Here is a 21,837-nt window from a genome sequence, read left to right on the forward strand (position 1 = left end):
AAAACATTTAAATTTATCAGCAGGTTTTTTAATTTGATCAAATAACCTTATGTTTAAAAGTTACAATCATGTAAGATTTCACCTTCCCTAAAATGGGGGGGGGGGGGTTGTATACTTTACTTGATCATATTTTTAGAATACTTAAATAAGATTAAAAAGCTGTTGACGAACTTAAAAATATCATAAAACTGTATGAAAACAAATATTTAAAAAGGAGTCAATTAAAACATAATATTTTTTAAGATTATATTTTTACAAAAAACTTAGAACAATTACTACACTTCCACTCCATGACTTTAACATTATCTAATTCAGTTATCATAGTACATTTTACATGATACCAAATGTCACAAACATCGCAGCACACCCACTGATCACCTTTATCTCCACAGTCACCACATTCAGGACATGCAATATTGCTGTTGTCATCATTATCATTTTTATTATTATTATATTTTTTCTTCAATTTTTTTTTGTTTTGTTTTTTTGAAGCTTGTCTTGTTCGTTTTAAACATGCTTCTGATGTTAAACTTTCACCATAGCGAAACCTTTTAACCCGTGCAGATCTTCCATGAAGAGAGGTTTCTGCACATTTAGACTGTAATTGCTTAAGAAAAAAATCTTTGATAGAGGAAGTTGATGTAGAAACTGGTAATGATGAAGCCGATGATATTGATGTTGAAATGGGAGCATGGTTAACACAAATGCTTCGAAGATTAGGCATTGAACATGATCTTGTGAGATGATTAGTGGAGAATGTAGGTTTCTTTACATGTGACTGAAAACACTGATTAAATAAACGTGTGTCAATAGCATGTTTGTTAAGAGGGAAAATGCCAGTTCCCTTAAAACCACTTTTGACTTGTTCCATAGTAAAGGAACTCTGAAAAAGGGTACGTAGTAGCCCTGGAAAATGTTTCTTGGATACTGGTCCATTATGTTTTCTTGCATATTTTATAAGCAAACTTTGCCATTTACTTTTTACAGGTTGAAAAACTGATGTGTCTAAAGGTTGAAGAAGATGGGTGAGATGAGCAGGAATGCGTAGGAGAATAACATTACTTTTTTTTGCCAAATCAATAAGTGGGGAGCTAATATGAGAAATATGACCATCAAATATAAGAACACATGGGCGATTTGCAAGATGCTTTGTATACATTAGAAATATGCTTTGAAACCATTCTAAAAAAATGAGGGCACTCCATCCAGCCTTTATTACTAGTAGTATAAACAGCTCCATTAGGGCCACCTTTAACCCAGTCCATATACAAATTTTTTCCTTTGTAGATAATATATGGTGGCAATATATGCCCACTAGCAGAACATGCACAATTGATAGTAATTTGCTCCTGGCCTGACCCACCAATGCTTTGCGACACTTGAGAAGCACCTCGTTTTGCTAATACAATTTGCTCCTTTGGGTCAGTGATGAACCCCGATTCATCAGAATTGAATATTTTACTAGGAAGGTTATTAATTCCTGCATTTTTTAATGTTTTTTCGACTAGATCAAACCAAATTTTGATGGTCTCAGGATTTTCAGCATGGTTTCTTGAATTGCTTAAATGTTCAGTTTTTCTTGGCGTAATTTTGGGATTTTGTTGTAAGAAAGCATGCAACCAGTCTTTACTTGGTCGAGAATCTATAAATGGTGTATCAATACTGTTTGTTTTAAGAAAATCTTGTATCAAATCTTTTACTTCACCTCTAGTAAAACCCCATCCCCAATCAGCCATTAAAATAAGACATTCTGACAGCTCTTTTTCTTGCTGTGAGGTCAAAACTGTTTTTCGTCCTGGATGAGAGTCGACTGATAGTTCACCGTTTACTCTTTTCGAAAGAGCTCTCCTGTCACACCTAAAATGTTTGGATGCCTGGTTTATTGACATTTCTTTATTCAAAACAGAACTGCAGGCATCTATCATTTCCTGGCTATTTGAGTAGGATTTCCTTCCTCCCTGCTTTAACTTTTTGTATGTTCGAACCATTCTAAAAAAAAAAAAAAAAACTTTTATTTTCAAAAATACATTTACAAAATTTATTTTTACATTAAAAAGTTGCTTTTAATTTTAGTCATAATTTTTTAACTATATGGTATGAAATTTATAGCTGATTTAAATTTATTAGAGAGTTTTGCCATTTTTTACTAGTCAGGGAGGGCATTAAGACCTACTTGTTTTAAAATAAAAGTTTTATACTCTGAGTAAACTAATAAATAAAATTTTTTGTAATAAGTATCTCAAATAAGTCTTACCTTTGCTAGTATAACAAAAAAAAATTGTGTGCAAGATAATTTTAAAGGTATATGTTTAAAATGTCAAAACCTTGATTGGACGGCTCAATGACTCAATGATTTTTACTAAAATAAATATGACATTTAAATTATTATTTTTATGTCTAAATATTACTCAAGTAGAATGTGTAACTTTAAAAAAAAAATTACTAAACTTAGATAGTACTTTACTTTCAAGAAAAATAAAAGCAAACGACTTGTTATAGACTTTTTAATTAAAAACTGAGGAGCACCGATATTGGAAAAGTTTTTCATAAACTTCGAACAAAATTAAAAACTGCCGTAAAAAACGTCGATATTGAAAAACAAATTAATCATGGTAAAAAATTAGTTGTTAGTCCAAGAAATGATTTAAACTACTCGTTTACGTAGTAAGTAAATATATATCATGAACTTAGTAAATTATTATTTACACAATAGCACAAAGGAATTTAGTATTAGCTCTGCTCAAAAAGGTCTTATTGCCCCTCTGATCTTATTACCCCGCTTTACCCTATATAATTAAAAAAAAAAAAGTAGACTTAATAATAATTTTATATTTTTATATTATTAAAAATATAAAGAATAAATATTATTAAACAAGTTTTGAGTTACGTAATTTGTAAAGACTTGAACGTTTTGTTTATATGCTTTATGAATATTCAACATTTATGATGTATCTATTTATTATAAATATATATGAATATATAAAGTATCGTATGTAATTTATATTTTTTATTATCAACATAAATTTGTGTCCATTACTTTTAATCATCAAATTTACATTTGTATTATTAACAATTTTGTTTTTTGTTGTGTATAAAATAAATAAAAACTTGAAAAAACGTGGAATTTTCATTGAAATTTTTTATCACATTTGAAAGTTTAACTGAATTAGAAAATTAAAAGCACTGATTGGCTAAAACTTTTTTCTAAAACTTTGCAATTAAAATAAAATAAAGATATATTGTCCATAAATTACGCAAAGCTAAATTTCAATAATAAACAAACAAAAAAATAATCACAAGCTCTCCCATGCAGAACTTTTCATTTAATCAAATAGAATTATTTTTCAGGCTTGAAAATGGACCCCCTTTTAACTGCCTACCCTTCCCCTGCGATTGCGGGCTGATAGTTTTACTACTGAAACTTTTTGACTACTTGGTTATCTATCTTTGTTAAATTACTTGTTATTTAACAAAGATAACCGAGTACAAACTTGTATACAAACTTTCTTTTTGTTTTGACATGACAATCTGTGCACAAGTTATTATAAACTATTAACTATCAGTTATTGAAGTTTAATGTTATTTATGAGTTTCTGTTTGAAAAATGCATTTTTATGTATGTATGTATGTATATATATATATATATATATTTATACATACGTATATATTTATATATATATATATATATATATATATATATATATATATATATATATATATTTATATATATATATATATGTATATATATATATGTATATATATATATATGTATATATATATATGTATATATTTATATTTATATCCGCATATATATATTTATATTTATCAGGCCTTGTTAAGCGTTACGCAGCTCGCATTTTGCCTGCGAAAGGGCAATTTGTCTACGCGTTCAGCAGTTTTGCATTACGCAAAAACTTTTATCTTTTAGAATATTTCATTTATCTTTTGATATCGTTTACATGAAATTCAAAAGAAATAAAGTCGTAAGTAAAAGCATTTAACGGCAGTTGTAAACTTATAGATTTTTTTTTAAAGAAACAGTTTGTTTTATAATTTTGTTGTTGTTGTTAAAAATTAGTTAAAGAAATGTTTTAAGTTTTATCTTAAGGAATTAAATATATAAATTCCTTTTAAATATAAAAATTATTTTTTGTCATAATAGTTTAAAAAATTCACGATTTATTTTGATGTAAATATTTTATTAATAAGATATTTTGTTTATTGTTAATTCAATAACGTAAAGTTTTAATGACATTCGTTAAATTTATGAAAATAAATTATGATCATGAATATGTTATTGGTAACTGATAAATAATAAAAAAAATCTTTATTGTTTAAAAACATTATTAAAAAGGGTTCACAAAATAAATAAGAAAAAATTTATTAACAGTTAATAAAATAACCAAAAACCAACTGTAAAATTATAAGAAAATAAACAAATATTATGTTACGTTTTATGAAAAAAATGTTTTTTTCAAAAAAAATTTAGTTCATATTTGAAAAAAATAATAAAAATTATTTTTTAATTAGAAACTTAGATTTTATTTGTAACTTTTGTTATTGTAAGAAAAAAATAAACTGTTTGTATGATTTTTAACGCGTTGATAAAATAACTTTAAGTACAATGCGGTACTAGAAAAGATGCTAGTGATGCAATATAACTTCTAACAATACAAAATACATTTGCTGAGTTGAGTTACTTTGAAATGCGTTATGCGTTTTTGTTATGCAGCGAAATCTCGTAACAAGGCCTGTATATATGTGTATATATATATATATATATATATATATATATATATATATATATATATACATATATATATATATATATATATGTATATTATATATATATATATATACATATATATATATATATATATATATATATATATATATATATATATATATATATATATATATATATATATATATATATATATATATATATATATATATATATTACTGTATCTAGGTTTAAATTTATTTTTTTAGTATGACTATATGACTTACATGTATACAACTTATTTCTTTAATATCAATAATATTATATATTTGCTGATTTGAGTTACTTTGAAATGCGTTATGCGTTTTTGTTATGCAGCGAAATCTCGTAACAATGCCTGTATATATATATATATATATATATATATATATATATATATATATATATATATATATATATATATATATATATATATATATATATATATATATATATATATATGTATATATATATATATATATGTATATGTATATATATATATATGTATATGTATATATATATATATATGTATATATATATATATATATATATATATATATACAGTGCGTTTCGTAATTATAGCCGCATCCCCCATTTCTCTTAGTCCATGTTTTCCACAACGAATAAACAAATAGTATTAATGCTACTTCTTATGGATAAGTAAGAGTAGAAAAAGTACATGTGTTATAATCATTTTTGTTTTACTTACAGCCAGCTATGGCCTAAAACATGCGTTTTAGGCCATAGCTGAAATTATGAAACTTTACGTGCGTTTCATAATTATAACCGCATTACGACCTATAACCATGAAGAAGGAAAACTAAGGCGCAGGTTTTTTTTCTAATAACCGATATAGCCACCACGGTTCTTAATAACCTCAAAAATGCGATTCGGCATGCTTCTGATCAGATTCTCAAGCAACTGGACTTCAATTTCATCCCAAGCTTTCAAAATCGCCATTTTTAATACGGGCGCGGTCTGAAACTGATGATTATTTGCATACACACGTCGTACAAGCACTCCCCATAAATTCTCAATAGGACTTAAGTCGGAAGAACACGCGGGCCACTGTAAAAGTGGAATATTTTTCTCAATCAACCACGCTGTAGTGCTTTTGCTGGCATGAACACTTGCATTGTCTTGTTGAAAAGTCAAACGACGGCATGGAAAATGTCGGATTAAAGGTAGAAGATTGTTCTGAAGTACCAGTTGGTATTCTTCACTGTTCATTTTTGTCGAAGGAAACGCCAGTTGCAGTTTAGAGTGAACACAGAAAGCCCCCCATACCATTAGACTAGCACCACCAAAATTCCGTTTCAAGAAGAAATGTGGCTCTTTATGGAGGTCTCTCCAGTAGTGAGTTGTTCCATCTGGTCCATCCAGATTGAACTTTTTTTCATCACTAAAGAAGACCTGATGTAGAATAGTGAAAATAAAAACACCTTAATTCTTTAAATATAATTATTACTACCGAATTTAAAAATTCACTACCTTGGTCCAGTCAAGAGACATATTGTTCCGACCAAAATCCAATCTCGCCTCTTTATGGCGTGGCAGCAGGCATGGCACAGGTAGCATTTTTTCTCGAACAATGTGTGGAGCATGTTGTATGGTCCTCCAAATCGTACATTTTGACACATTCATGTCTAATTCTCGTTTAACCTCAAGACAACTCTTGTTAGAATTCGAAACAGCTTGAATAATTTTGCTGTCACTGAGTCTTTTTGGACGTCCAGTATGCTCCTTTTGGCAGTAAGTAGCTGGACTAGCCAAGTAATTTCGTACTACGCGATCTGAACGTCCAATTAGTCAAGCAATTTCACGTTTGGGTTCTCCCTTTTTATGTAGAATTTGTATTTGGGCTTTTTCAGCTTCAGTTAATGTTTTCCCGCGAGGCATATTGCTACAATGAGCAAATAAATAAATGAATTAGGTAAGAAATAGTAATATATAATAAAAAAGTCATTACAGCATTAATAACACACATATTTAAAGTTAACTTACCTTTTAAATAAAAGTAATCACAAGTGAGGTTATAATTATGAAATGCCCGCAAAATTGATTTTGCGCTATTGCGTCCACTAACTAAAACAAAAATAATTATTGCGCCTACATTTTAATTTCTTTTACCTACATATTTAAAATAATATGAGTAATATTTATTTAATTATTGTATTATATATAGATCTCAAGAAATTGTGTGTGCGGCTATAATTATGAAACGCACTGTATATATATATATATATTTATATTACTGTATCTAGGTTTAAATTTATTTTTTTAGTATGACTATATGACATGTATACAAATTATTTCTTTAATATCAATGTATACAAATTATTTCTTTAATATCAATAATATTTTGCTGCAATTTTTAGTAGTGTGACTCTTTTTTTTTATTGCAGTAATCTAATCTAATCTAAACTAATAAATTTTATAATATTTAATTATATTGTCTGGTTGTTTTGACGAACATGTGTTTAAATGATTTTCTTAGATATTTTCCTTTTATTACTATTTTCTATGTTTCCATGCTTTTTTTGTTTTTTTTCTTTTAACCTCTGCAAAATTGTATCTTTGTTTATTTATGATTATTTTTTTGAAGTGAATGTTGCTTAATTCTTTTTACACTACCAAAATAATATTTCTGTTGCAGTTAAAATTACGATTTATTGTGTATACATTTTTTACTAATTTCTCTTAGAATTGTTATTAACATTTATTTTTTTAGTGTGATTTTGATGAACCTCTATGTTTAAAAGAAGCTACCGTTAAAGTTATTGTTGAAATTATCAAAAGAACATGGCCCCAATATTGGTCATCACTATTATCAGATTTATCTAAACTTCAAGAGTTAGGTGTATGTTATTTTTTTTCAATCGTTTTTTCACTTAACCCTTTATTCAACTTTGACATTATTATTGCCATATTAATGTTCAAGTTGAATGTTTTAAATGTCTCTCTAGTAATATTACGGTTTTATGTATTTCATGTTTACATTTGTTTAGTTTGACATATGTTTACATTTTCTCAGTTTAACATATGTTTACATTTGTTCAGTTTAACATATGTTTACATTTAAATCTGAAAAGTTATTTTTATTTACATTAAAATAAGCAAGTTATTTTAATACACAAATCATCAACAAAAAGGAATTTTTTTTTTTCATGAAAAGATTAAAAATTCAATGAAAGCGAAAAGTTAAGTTTTGCTAGTAGAATGTAGTCCAATGTTTCTAATGGAGAAAATTTAGTAACAAAGTTAGGCTAAATAGTAACCATTATTTAAGTTGGGAGTTACAAGAGAGCAAAGATTATTGTTAAAGAGAAAGCAAATTGTTGACAGTTTCAAAGACTGTAAATTGTATAAGTTGGGAAAACTTGAGGATGGGAGTGCAAAGAAAGAAGTTAGATGAAGATAAACATGAAGATATGAGTGCAAGGAAAGAAGTTAGATGACTAAAAATGTTTAGAGAATGAAAGGACAGATACAGTAAAAAGATTTAATTTTTTTGTTAAAGAGCGAGTCAAGCTTTGACGGAACTAGAGATGATAACTAGTTGGAGCAGCAACCATAATATATTTCTAGAAAGAGAAAGAAATATGACCTTATGATGATGGGAAAGTGAGCCACTTTCCTATCATCCTAAGCTTGGCAGATAGAGCTGGTCCAACTACATTTATTTTTGGACCTTGGTCTTGAAATAAATGTAGTTTTGGTACCAACATTTGTTTTTGAACCTTGTCTAGAAAAGAAAGAGCATCATTAGAAGAACCAACCTTGAAGAAATGTTAGAAGAACTTAGCAGATGCTAATTTTGCAATGGTTTGTATATATGATTTCCATTGAGAGGTAAGTGTGAATGATAATCAAAGAAAACCTAACGTAAATGACTTATTCTTCACTATAGGAATATAAACCAAATTGTGATTTACTTCATTATTTGAAGTTAATCACAATATAGTTATGTGATGGCTTTTTGTCAAGATATGAGTATAAAGCTGTGTCATCAGCAAATAGATCCATTTTAAATGTAAGATTGTCAGAAAGATCATTAATAATGATGAGAAACAATGCAGGATCAAGGATAGAATCTTTTGATACCCTAAAAGTTACTGAAAATGAAGAGGAGTGTTGACCTTCAAGAATAACTTTGATATTGGGGTTAGAAAGGGATGATTTCATAATCTCAAAAACTCTCCCAAATACACCATTTAAAGCAACTTTATGGAGAAGACCTGTATGTCAGACTTGTTGTCATACTATTAAAAGTCTTTGATATGTCAAGAGCAATTGCCCTAGCCTTGTCACCACCATCTGATGCACGATAGAACTTTTATTTTATAACAGTTTAAGTCAGCTGAAGAACAAAATGATCATGAATGTCAGAAAGAATATGTACTGAGACCCAGAAAGAAAGTTATTAAACTCAAGTTGAGATAAAAAAAAATTTTAAATTTGTTTTTTAGTTAACAATAGAGAGACTGACAATAATTTGAAGGATCAGAGTGTTCTCCTGACGCTATTTTCCAGCAGACAGGAAAATAAGATTCAGTTCAGCACTTAATATGTAATTTGAAGAGTTTTAAAAGAGTTCTAATGAAATTTTTTGTAAGCCAGTAATGTTGTCTGGATCAAAAGCAATAGATAAGTTTAAGAGAGAAATAACTTTAGCAACGGAATTTGGATGTCACAATGGATTAATCTTTTTCTCTGAAATAACAGGAAAAGTGATGCCGCATTTATAATATTTTCTTTACACATAACATTTCTGCCTTATCCTTAGACGAGGTAATAAGATCAGATCCATGTATTAGAGATGGAATGTTAAACCTATCTTTGTTAATGTCACTTTTTCCAAAAAAGTGACATTAACAAGCAGACAACATTTTTTAAAAGTTGTCTGCGTTGGTTGGTGCTCTAAGTCCTAATAATAATTCTGTAGAGAACTTTCTAGAATCATTAACTTATCAATTTAGTGATTTAATTTTATTAATCAAACCTTAAATTAATAGAGTTCAGTCTTTTGAATTCACCAGAGCTGTAGGTTAATACATGAATATTGCTGAAAATGATCCTGTTTACTTGAATTTTATTTCACAGATGCAAAATGTGAGTTTGTTATAATGGAGACCAATATATTTGTTTCTAAAGTTATTAATAAAAAAGAATAATCACTATCAGAATGAAGTAAATTTGAAATAGAAAAACAGCATCAGAATAAAGCAAATTGCCTGTTACAGTTTCATAGCTCATGTAGCGTTTGCCTGAAAAAATTTAATGGAGACCAATATCTCCATTAGATTTCCTATTTTTTTTTATATCAAAAGTAGTTTGAAAAGCCTGCATATAAAATGTACTACACCATAAACTTTATGTTTGCAAGTGTCAAATATCAAGTGTATTAAATATATGGCGGTAGTATCTTTTATTGTATAATGTATTAAAGTTGATTGATAATGTATTAAAGTTATTGCATAATGTATTAAAGTTTATTGTATAATGTATTAAAGTTGATTAAAGTTTTTTAACTCCAAATTGATACCAAAAATTCTTGTTTTATTCTGTGCTTTTTCCAAAGATATTATAGTAGGGGACTATTATGTTAAATAATGTTAAAAATAATAAAATGGTATTTATAACTTTACTTTTTATTGATCAGCAAAAAGAAAGGAGTTTTTAAAAAAATACATAGAAACTGCTTTAAAAATACTTAGAAACTTCTTCTTTAAAAAATGTTGGGCTTATAGCTGTCATAATTTTAAAATGTATGTTAAAGGATTAATTTTTTTTCATATTTGAACCTTGTTTTTATACTTATTTAAAATTTTTTGTCTTGCAGAACTTCTGCTCTGTTGTATTTTTGTTCTGAAAAACTTTTGTTTTCCTGTATTTCCTGCCAAACTTTTGCTTTGTGGTTTTTTGTTCTGCAAACTTTTGCTTTGTGGTTTTTTGTTCTGCAAACTTTTGCTTTGTGGTTTTTTGTTCTGCAAACTTTTGCCTTGTGGTTTTTTGTTCTGCAAAACTTTTGCTATGCTTGCTTTAACTTATGCTTTTGCTTTTTTTTTTTGTTCTGTAAGACTTTCTTACTGCTGTGTTTTTGTTTATAATTTAAACAAAACTATTTTAAAGTTGTATAAAAATCAGTATTGGCAAGATAATTTTGAATCTTAACAAAATGATAAAAATTTTAATCAAAGTAGACTAAGCATTTCATCACTATAACATAACATCGCCATCATACAAATTTTTTGACATTTTTTTAAGACATCTTGAAGTGTATGGTTTTTTTTATAATCGTTTTGAGTACCAAATAAACATTAAAAGTTAAAATTTAATAGTGTAATGTTTGAAATTTTTGTTTCAATTATTAGTAAATTAAGCATTAATGATTGTGATTAAATTTGTGAATGTGATTAAATTTGAAGAAACATTGAGTTGCATTCTTCTATTATCCCAATTTTCAATCTTGCGTACATTATTGCAGTTTGTCATTATCTTTTATCTGCAATCTTGCATTCAACATTACTATTACCATACTGCTTTTATCTCATGTATACTATTATATATATCATTACTATTATCATGCTACTATTAGTATTATCTGCAATTTTGCAATATTTTTTGTACTATTCATTTTTTATAACTAATTTTATTAAACATAAAAAACTATGCTAACTATATGCAAATTTAAATAGTCGAAAATCAGTTATACAGTAGGAGTACTTACTGTAAAAGTCTGAATAGTTGAGATTAAAATTTACAGTAGGAGTCTTTTTATAATTTCGATAATATTGTATACTTAATGATTGTAATATTTGTGACATTTTTAACTTTATTGGTTATTTAGTGTATAAGAATATTATGTTATCGTTCTATTTTAGATGTTTACAAAAATAAAAAAGATTTTTAAACTTAAAAGTAAATGTATTCTGAGCTTGCCAACACAAATAACCATAACATGTTATAATGAAAGTTTATAACAATATTTAACCTTTTCAATAATGTGCTTAGTTAAAACTTATAACAATATTTATTACTTTTTCATTAGCCTGCTCAGTTGGAACTTGTCCTTATTATTTTCAAGCGTTTATTTGAAGATCTGAATGGCTCAGATGACTATTTGACATCACAGCGTAAAAAAGATATGTTATCAACTCTTGATTCTAGTATTGAAATGCTTTTTGGATTTTTTCTAACTTCATTAAATCAGTATATTGTTTTTCTAAATGAACAAGTAAGTAATATAAGTTTTCTAAATGAACAACTTGAATATAATAATATAAGATATGGATTTAAAAACTATTGATAAATATAGTGAATTAATGATTTTATGACAAAACCTCTGATTATCAAATAAATTTTCTTAATAACCTTTTTTTTTGTTTTTTGTTTAGTTACTTTGACTGAATTGTCCAGTTATAAGCAGAATAGCATTGTTTCTTAATTGTCTAAGCAATGCATAATAAAATATCTGTTTTTAGATTATACTATGGGATTGGTTTTGGGATAATTAAAAATTTTTTCTAGCCATACACAAAGTAATCTTGAGAATTTGGTTTTGGATGCTAAAACAAATTATTTTCACAATATTCTGATCAATTTCTTTATCCTTCACAATGTTATTACATTATATTATGTTTTGTAACACAAAAGCGTATACAAATAGATATAACTTAACAAAATGTGCATATTTGTATTGTTAAGGTTAAATTATATCAGTTATGTATTTTAAAGTACCACATCGTAATTAAATTTAATTTGAAACCATGTTAAAAATCATTTAAAGTCTAAGTATCTTTCAATTGTTATTTTTTTAGAAAATTATCAATGAAATTAAAATATGCTGTTTAAAAAAGGTTTTCCTTATTTTAAAAAACTTTCCATTTATTTCTTAAACCATTCATAACATTATCTTTTTATGTTTGTTTTCTCGCAATTCAATTGTTTTTTATTTTTTTAAATGAGAGATAATATTGTTTCACAATTCAGTTTTTTTTTTTAAATGAGCGATTATTTTGTTTATGGGTGAATTTCTTAATGATAAAAAATAAAAACTATCAACAAATTTTGTTTACATTTTGGCTTTAATCAAATCTTTGTCTACAACTCATAAGCTATTTAAAATCATTTCTTATGTTCATTCTACTATCAATCTGAAAAATTATTAATAATGAAAAAACTTTTATTAAATAGCAATTTCAAAACTAAAAAAAATCATTTTTTCATAATTTTGTTATATAAAAATTAAAAAAATTCTCTAAAACAATCTTGCTTGATCATGGTGATTATTATGAACATTATGATTACAGGCTTGATTATCGTTATTTTAGGTGCTCCCAGAAGTCCTTACGGTCTTATCACAGAGCAGCGCGGAAGAGCATTTAGCAAGAAGTTCACGCCTCCTTCCGTACCAATGCCGCTTATTTGGCTAGAGCTGGCATCGAACCTCGGACCTCTGGGTTCTGAGCCAGAACTCTAACCATTGCGCCACCGCTGCTCAAGCAGTTATAAGCATTAAGCACTTTTGTACATAAGCACTTTTGTGATGAAAAAAATTTGAAACTAAAAATGAAAAAAAAAAAGATGAAAAAAATTTGAAACTAAAAATAAACAAAATAGTTAAATGTAAAAAGAACATAAAAAAGTTAAATTAAGTTGGATAAAATAAGTTTTCTTTTTTTTAACACAGTTTAGAAATTTTAAAAGTAAAAAAAAAATCTTAAACAGGGTTTTAAATTTGTTCAAAAATTATTAAATGAACAGTTTTTCATGCATTTTATTAGACATTTTAAAAAGTAAAACATTGTTTTTAAATGTTATTAGTGTTTTTATTTTTAGTTTAGTTATGTAATATTTGAAAAAAATTATTTTTTTAAATTAATTTTAAACATAAAATTTGTCAGTCTTTAAATGTTAAATTATTTTTACCGTATGGGTTAGTAATCAACTTTAAAAAAATTTATTAATATGTAACTTGTTATTTAGTTCAGCCACATAAATAATCAAGTAGCTGATGCAGCCCTTGATGCTATTTTAACTTTTGTAACTTGGGTAAACTTGGAACATCTATTTTTTCAAGATAAGCTACTATTTAAATCATTGTTTGTTCTACTCAAGTATGATTACTTGAAGTTCAAAGGGTGTTGCTGTCTTCAAGCTATATTTGAAAGAAAGGTATATTAAAAAAAAAGGTAAATTAAAAAAGATTGAGAAGTTGTGTTAATAAGAAGAAATAATGTAATCAAAAGAAAAGTATTTTTATATTCAAGTTTAACTATACGAAAAGTTGTTCAATATATTTATTTTTATTTTCAATATAATTTTATTTTTATTACTAGGGGTACAGCCATCAAAAATTAGATTTGCTTTCAATAATGGATATTAATGATTTAAATATTTTGCATGAAGCAGCAAGGTGTGTTATCTCTTTAACAAAGTATTTAATTGCTGGTATAAATTATTTGCAATTTTGATTATTAGTTGTTTTTATTACTCACAACTTTGTCCATTCATTATTTTTTATTCAATTCATCATTCTTTATAAGATTGATCTTGTTATTAGTGTTTATTTTTAATTAAAAAGGTTTTACTTTTATAGATAAATATGTTTTAGTGAAAGTTTAATGCATTTCTTATAAAACTATATTAAATGAAAAAAAAAGTTTTGAGCAAAAATCTTATTGCAAAAAATGAACAAAATTTAATTATTCTAAAATTTAATTATTCTAAAATTAGGATTTTTAAAATAATAAAAAAAATATGTTACAGTATAAGTTTTGATTCAATTGAAATCATAGTTTTTATGTGCTGAAAATTTTTTAATATTTCATCATCATTTATCAAATGGTGCATTTTTAGGTTTGGGTTAGACAAACCCATTTTCAGGTTTGGGTTAGACGAACCCAAATGAACACTGACAATTGGAGTGGTATTCCTAAATAATCTCTGGAAGTGTCCGTAAAGAAAAGTAAATAACTATTTGACATACATTAACTTTATATTTTATAAACAAATCTACCTTTTAAAAAGTATTCAAAATAGTTTTTGAACAATAACTAAGAGTTGAATTACTAACTGTGATTAAAATTTCTGAAAAAAAAAGCTGAAAGAGTGACTGAAAAAGCTGAAAAATTGAAAAAGTGACTTTTAGTTTCAGAATTCTTACCATGTTAATAGGATGCAAGTTCTTAAAAAGTTGACATTATTTTAAATAAACTTTAAAAAATTATGTGTTATAAGTTATGTTAATTTGTGTTAAGTTATGTCAAATTATGTGTTAAGGCTTTATGATTCTTAAGTCTGATCAAAAACATCATCATACTTAATTAAAACTTTTTATAAAATTGTTTTCTCGGATTTCCTATACAAAACAATAATTTTCATGTTTTTCAACAGGACTAGCATGTACAGTGACAAGCCTTGCACATGCATTCTAGTAGCTTATTTAAGGCTATTCTTGTAGGATTTTTAAATAAATGAAGTTTACTGGCATCACTTTCTTAAACTGAAGGTCAATTATTATTAAAATCTTAAGCTTTATTTTCATTAAATTAAATTTTAATAAATAATGCATTTTTTTAGTAAATATTTTTAGTAAATTTTTTTTAGTAAATAAATTTTAGTAAAACTCTAGAAAATCAAATGAATTGGCTATTCAAAACAATGAAGAGTATACATTTTTAAAGAAACTTATTGAGACCTTATCAATCTTTGGGAGATGTCATATTGCTGATAATACAGTAAATCTTATTGTTTTAATTTTTTATAATGTAGTTTTTATGCTCTTTTTTTCTCAAAGGAAATAAAATATTTTTATTTTAATTGAAAACTTTGAACCTCAGGAAAAGGGTATTAAAAACGGGGTCTAACACATAAAAAATGTTTTATCTGGAATTAAAATTACCAGATAATTAGGTTTAATTAGTTTCAAGACTAAATGAGGCATAGTTTTTAAATGATGTCTAATAATGATTTGCTCAAAGTCATAAATAGGTAAAAATAGGCTCAGATTACCCACCCCCCTACCCTATTTTTATTGTTATTTCTATTAATATTTTTGTTGCTGTTATTGTTTATGTTGTTATTGCTGATGTTATTATTTTATTGTTTTTATGTTATTAATAATAATAATAATAATAATGATGATAATAATACAATAGTTGCTTTAGCTGAATTATAAAAAGCGTTATTTCAAAAATATATGTTACTTATTTTTAATTCCATTACTAATCTTCACCAATACGCGAAACCATCTTTGTAATCTCTTGCCAAACAAATAATCTTGCCAACAATCAACAAAAGAATTCTGTTGACTCTGCTGAAAGGTTTTAAATTAAAGAAGTGATTAAGCTGCTTTCAAAGTACCTTCTTGTTGTTGAAACCTTCATTATACAAACTGTTGCTTACTAAGCAATTCTTAGTTGGCATTAGGTTAAGCAAGTATGGTGAGGCTTCCCAGCCAAACTCATATATATTTTTTGTTGCTCTAATTTTGCAATTTGAGGTTGGGCATTTTGCTGGTTGCTCTGGTCCTAGCCACTGGCATTTCATCGTGTGGTTATGTAGAGTACCCAATCCTTATCATGACAATAATGCCAATTAAATATATGTGGTATATGCGGTAGTGGTGTCGTGGTAGAAAGCTCGCTTTATAAGCATGAGGTTCTGAGTTCGATCCCCACCACATCTCTGGTAGTACCACACTCAACTTGTTTCTCCGTGCAGCACCCTTGTTCGACAAGGTTTGTTTTTCGGAGTTATAGAGTTGAGAGTGGGTTATAACCACAAGTAGCTTCCTCACCTATAGTGGCTTTATCGGCCTTCGGGAGATGAGTTAAAAATAAATAAAAATATGTGGTGCAAAGAAAATAGGTTTGTGCAGGTGACTGCTTGATGACCTGCATTAAATTTTGGTATCCACTCATCAAGTTTCTGATGTTTCCCATTTCATATAAGTTAGGGTTGGTAATCCCAGGATCTTGCGGTTTTTAACAATTCCAAATCTCTGAAAAGTTAAATACTGGGATTAAACAAAAGTGTTTAATCCCAGTATTTAACTTTTCAGGCCTAAAACAAAAAATACCTTACAGTTGCCTAAATTTTTTATATTTGGTTAAACATTTTAAAATTTAAATTTCTTTGGTTGAGATTTGACTATTTTTATATTGTAAATTCCTAATATATATATTTTTGGTTCGAATATTGTGTTTGAATATTGCAAATTTGCAATTACATTCTTAAAATTTGATAATATTTAGTCGCATTTAAGTTTCTTAAAATTTTTTATCTCAAATAGGCATTATTTGTTTGTGACTATTTTATAGTTCTAGTTTTAATTAAATTGTGGGTTATTTAAACAGTAAACTTTTTTAAAATAAGTTAAAAGTGGCTTCTTACATGCAATATTACAAAAAAAGTAATTCCGCCATTTGGAAACATATTTTATAAGATAAAAATTAAAAAAAAAACCATTAATAAAAACAATTGTCACATAGTTTGAATAACATCATCCTTACATAATTCGAGTTACATCATTTAATAACATAGTTCGAGTGACATCATCTTTACCAATCATTTGGTTTTTATCATTACTACAATATGTATTCTATAATTTATTTAGAACTATTTGAACATTTTTAAAATTTGTTTTAAATGATAAAAAAATAATTTATATACATTGACACTTAAGATATGTAAATAATTGAAACTGTTTTTATTTTTCAGAGTAACAATCAGTTTGAAGTTGAGCTTTTAAATTCCTATATAAGGCTAATGCTACAATTTTCCATGCATGATAGCATAGTAAGTATTTTTTTATTTAAAATGTTAGATTTAGTTATAATTTATTACTTTATTTATTATTTATCTATTATTTGTTGATTAGCTTAAAATAGTTTAATAAAAAACTTTAATCACTTAGTAATAAAAAGTAAGCTAAAAAGTAATAAAAAATAAGTAAGTAAACTTAGTAATAAAAAGTAAGCTAAAAGTACTAAAGATATTTATATATATTGAAAATATTTGATTTTTGACTTTTTCAGATCACAACTTCACAAATATTTGACTTTTTCAGGTCACAACTTTACACTATTAAATTTTTTTATGAATTTTATTAATAAAATGCTCTAAACTAGCTTTTTTCTTCAACAACTTATAACTTAGCTATTAAATCTTATGTTAGCAGTTCATTAAACCTTTTCTCTAATGTTAGCAGCCACTTTGTACTACCAAAATTTCTTTATACAAGATTTTCACCTTCCTAAGGCTTCAAAGGGAGAGTGGGGATCACTATGGTCAAAGAGGCTGCAACTTTTTTAAATGTCACAATTTTTTTTAGATGACTTATCTGTAGTTTACACGAATTAAACAAAAGAGGATAAAAGAGGTGGAAACCTTGTTTTTCTGCTTTGGTTAAGCATCAATTATTTCTTGCAAGTTACATATCAGAAAAGAAATTTGATTTTCTTATGACTTGAAAATATTTATGAAAATATTTATGAAAATATTTTTTCACAAGTGCAAAACAAGTAGTTCATGCAGTTCTTTAATTTAAGAATGGAACTTGTGTGTTGCCAAACTCTTAATTTAATTTAAGAACTTGTTTTGTGTGGAACTTGTGTGTTGCCAAACTCTTAAAAAATAAATGGGTGGTTGTGATATAGACGATCATTCTTATCAAGATAGATAAGAATTGACAATCTTGATTTTGTTAAAGGCAAAATACAAAAGCCACAATAGAAAATGTTCATTGTCTTAGCTAAAGATTGGGATAAAATGTCCAACTTTTTTAATATTGCAAGGTATATTATTTCTAGAATTACAAAAGTTGAAAGAGTTTGCAAAATTTGTTTTTGTTCTCTGCAGAGAAAATCCTGGGTTTTAAAAATGAAAGTAATTGTTTTACAAATAAAATTTATATTTAGATCATTTTAACTGTATATTTTTTCCCAAATGATTTGTAATACTATGCTCTTATAGAAAGATTTGTAATACTATGCTCTTAGAGAAAGGTTATATCATAATATTTAATATCATAAAGTATAATTACATTAAAGTTAGAAAACAGCTTTATAACATTTATCTTATAATATTCAAATAGGCTTCAAATATATTGATCCTTGATTAAAAAAAAATTAAAAAAGAAAAAAATTCCTGTGAGCAGATTGTGATTCCAAGAGTATGCCAATGCATTGGCATCATAAAAATTTAATTAAAAAACAAATTTATAAAAAAAAAGTTGTATTAAAATAATTAAGTCAAATAAGAGTTTTTTTATACCAATTTAGTTAGTAATGAAAATTTTTTATCATACCAATAATTAAAACACAGTTGTTTTTGAAAGCATTCATTTGCCAAATAAGTTTTTGTTACTAAATGATGCATTTTTAAAAATTAAATTGTAAAAACATAAAAAAAATTAAAGTTATTTGAATAATTTAAAACAAATTTTTATTCAAAATATCAATTGTTTTTATTTTGATTCGTTATAACACTAGATTGGCAAAAACATGGCTGTCGTTTTCCATGTCTGCTTTCTGAATATATAGGCTCTGTAATAAAAACAAGTTTAAAATTTTTAACAAAAAGTCAAAACATCTGACTTAAATTTTTTTTTTAACAATAACATAAAAGTTTCATTTATAAAAAATTTCTTTTAGATAATAAGCTTAGCTGCAACAAAAGTGTGGAATTCATTTTTACACCATGATGTTATAAAAAACAATCCTGTTTTTATTGCTTGTATACCTGATATACTTGAATGTTCATACAGAAATCTGGTAAAGCTTATTGTTTAATTTTTATACAGAAATCTCTGTGTAAATTTTATATTTTTACTTACAATTACTTAAAATCTATTACTTTTAGAAAATCGGTTCTGCTTTGTTGTGTTTTCATTAACAATTTATACAAACATGAACACTTGCATTTTTACATATTAATAGATTAAACTTAAAATAATTAATCATACTTAACTCACAAAAATGTTGCTTCAATGAATATGTTAATAAAGTTGTGTTTTATGATAAAAGTATTCTTTCATAAAATGTTAAAAAAATTTATATACAAATCAAAACCAGCTGTTACAGAAGTGAGATCAGAGTCAAGATTGGCTGCCTCTTCTAAGCGATCGAAAAAAGAAGACTTTTTGTCAAGACAGAAATATAAGTTTGAGTCATCAGCAAAAAGAGCTACTTTAGATGTAAGGTTGTTGAGAAGATCAATAATGTAGATAAGAAACAAAACAGGACCGAGGATAGAACCTTGAAGTACCCCAGAAGTTACTGGAAATGAAGAAGAATGCTGGCCTTTGAGAATGACTTTAATAAAGCGGTTAGAAAGAAATGATTTGATAATCACAAAAACTTTCTCAAATACACTATATGAAACAACCTTATGGAGAAGACTACCATGCCAAACTTTGTCGAAAACCTTATGTCAAGAGCAATAGCCCTAGCCTCTCCGCCTCCATCTAATGCACGATAAAATCTTCCAGTCACAGCAGTTAGCTAGTCAGCCGTAGGTTGAGAGGATCGAAAACCGTGTTAATTGTTTGACAGCAAGTTATTTGAATCAAGATGAAATGTAAGAAATTTGTTAATCAAAGACTCAAAGACCTTGCTAATAACAGAAAGAAGATTGATTGGATGATAATTGGAGGGGTCAGAATGTTCACTGGAGTTTTTGAAAATCGGAACAACAGATGTCATTTTCCAGCAAGCAGTGGAGTAAAGAGAGAGGGCATGGTCAGTTTGATCAGAAATTACATCTAAAAGTGCAGTCTTGGGAAGAAGGAAAACGATAAAAAACAAAGAGAAAGGTTATAGAGTGAAGAGGTGCTAACCGAAAGCACATAAATGAATGGTCAAAGAGTCTTTTAAAAAAGATGAAAAAAATGATTATGATTAGATAAAGCAACTGCACAAAAGGGTGAAAACCATGGAGTAGAATGAGGCTTGACTTGGAACTGATGAGAAGGAATGAAAGCATCTATTTCTGTCTGAATCCAGATTTAAAGAGATCATGGCATGGTCAATACCACCTAAGGCAGAAAAAGGAGAAACTGAATACAAGCTAGGATCAGAGACCAGTCATAAATTAATGAGTGACGGTAAATGATTAGGGTTGTCAGGAAAACAAGTCACAAAGTTAACTATCTGAGTAAGAGATTGAGAAATACAGTAGTTATAGGCTTTAGTGTCAGCAGGGTCAGTGGCGTTAGAGCCAAGCCATTCAGTGTAATGAGCATTAAAATCACCAATAACAACAATTGGTGTGAAGAGAGATTAAATTGACCAGGCCCTCTCTAGGGCCTGGTCAATTTGATCAGAAATTATATAGAAAAGAGTGCAGTCTTGGGATGAAGGAGAACAATAAAGAAGAAAGATAAAAGTGATATAGTGAAGAGGTGTTAAGCGGAAGCACATAAAAGAATGGTGAAATGATTCAAACCTGATTTCACGACAAATAGGTAAATTGATGCGTATGTAGACCCCTAAGCCAATCATGTGACTATTGGAGTCTTTGCGAATCAAAGGATTGTCAGGAAAACAAGTCACAAAGTTAACTATCTGAGTAAGAGATTGAGAAATACAGTAGTTATAGGCTTTAGTGTCAGCAGGGTCAGTGGCGTTAGAGCCAAGCCATTCAGTGTAATGAGCATTAAAATCACCAATAACAACAATTGGTGTGAAGAGAGATTAAATTGACCAGGCCCTCTCTAGGGCCTGGTCAATTTGATCAGAAATTATATAGAAAAGAGTGCAGTCTTGGGATGAAGGAGAACAATAAAGAAGAAAGATAAAAGTGATATAGTGAAGAGGTGTTAAGCGGAAGCACATAAAAGAATGGTGAAATGATTCAAACCTGATTTCACGACAAATAGGTAAATTGATGCGTATGTAGACCCCTAAGCCAATCATGTGACTATTGGAGTCTTTGCGAATCAAAGGATAGTACCCATCAACAATGAGATCAGACAAAAAAATAACAGAATTTAAATAAGTCTTACTAAGAGTAAGCAAGTCCATTTAATTTTTGCGAGAGGTAAGACTTAACTGATGGAAGTTTGCTTT

General features: G+C 27.3%; 1 protein-coding gene across 2 annotated transcripts in view; it reads left to right on the plus strand.

Moving 5' to 3' along the window:
• Positions 1 to 21,837, plus strand: part of LOC101239386 (exportin-5) — a 154,703-nt gene that overhangs the window by 36,783 nt on the left and 96,083 nt on the right. For both annotated transcript variants that reach the window (XR_010640760.1, XM_065805213.1), the window contains exons 4-10: positions 7,494 to 7,622; positions 11,814 to 11,999; positions 13,751 to 13,939; positions 14,104 to 14,180; positions 15,399 to 15,504; positions 17,489 to 17,566; positions 19,423 to 19,542. Coding sequence is in view for 1 of the 2 variants with exons in the window: in XM_065805213.1 (XP_065661285.1) it covers positions 7,494 to 7,622; positions 11,814 to 11,999; positions 13,751 to 13,939; positions 14,104 to 14,180; positions 15,399 to 15,504; positions 17,489 to 17,566; positions 19,423 to 19,542 (885 nt within the window). In the remaining variant the exon portion in view is untranslated. The remainder of the gene's footprint in view (positions 1 to 7,493; positions 7,623 to 11,813; positions 12,000 to 13,750; positions 13,940 to 14,103; positions 14,181 to 15,398; positions 15,505 to 17,488; positions 17,567 to 19,422; positions 19,543 to 21,837) is intronic.

Source organism: Hydra vulgaris, chromosome 09 (assembly GCF_038396675.1).
Source record: "Hydra vulgaris chromosome 09, alternate assembly HydraT2T_AEP".
NCBI lineage: Eukaryota > Metazoa > Cnidaria > Hydrozoa > Anthoathecata > Hydridae > Hydra > Hydra vulgaris.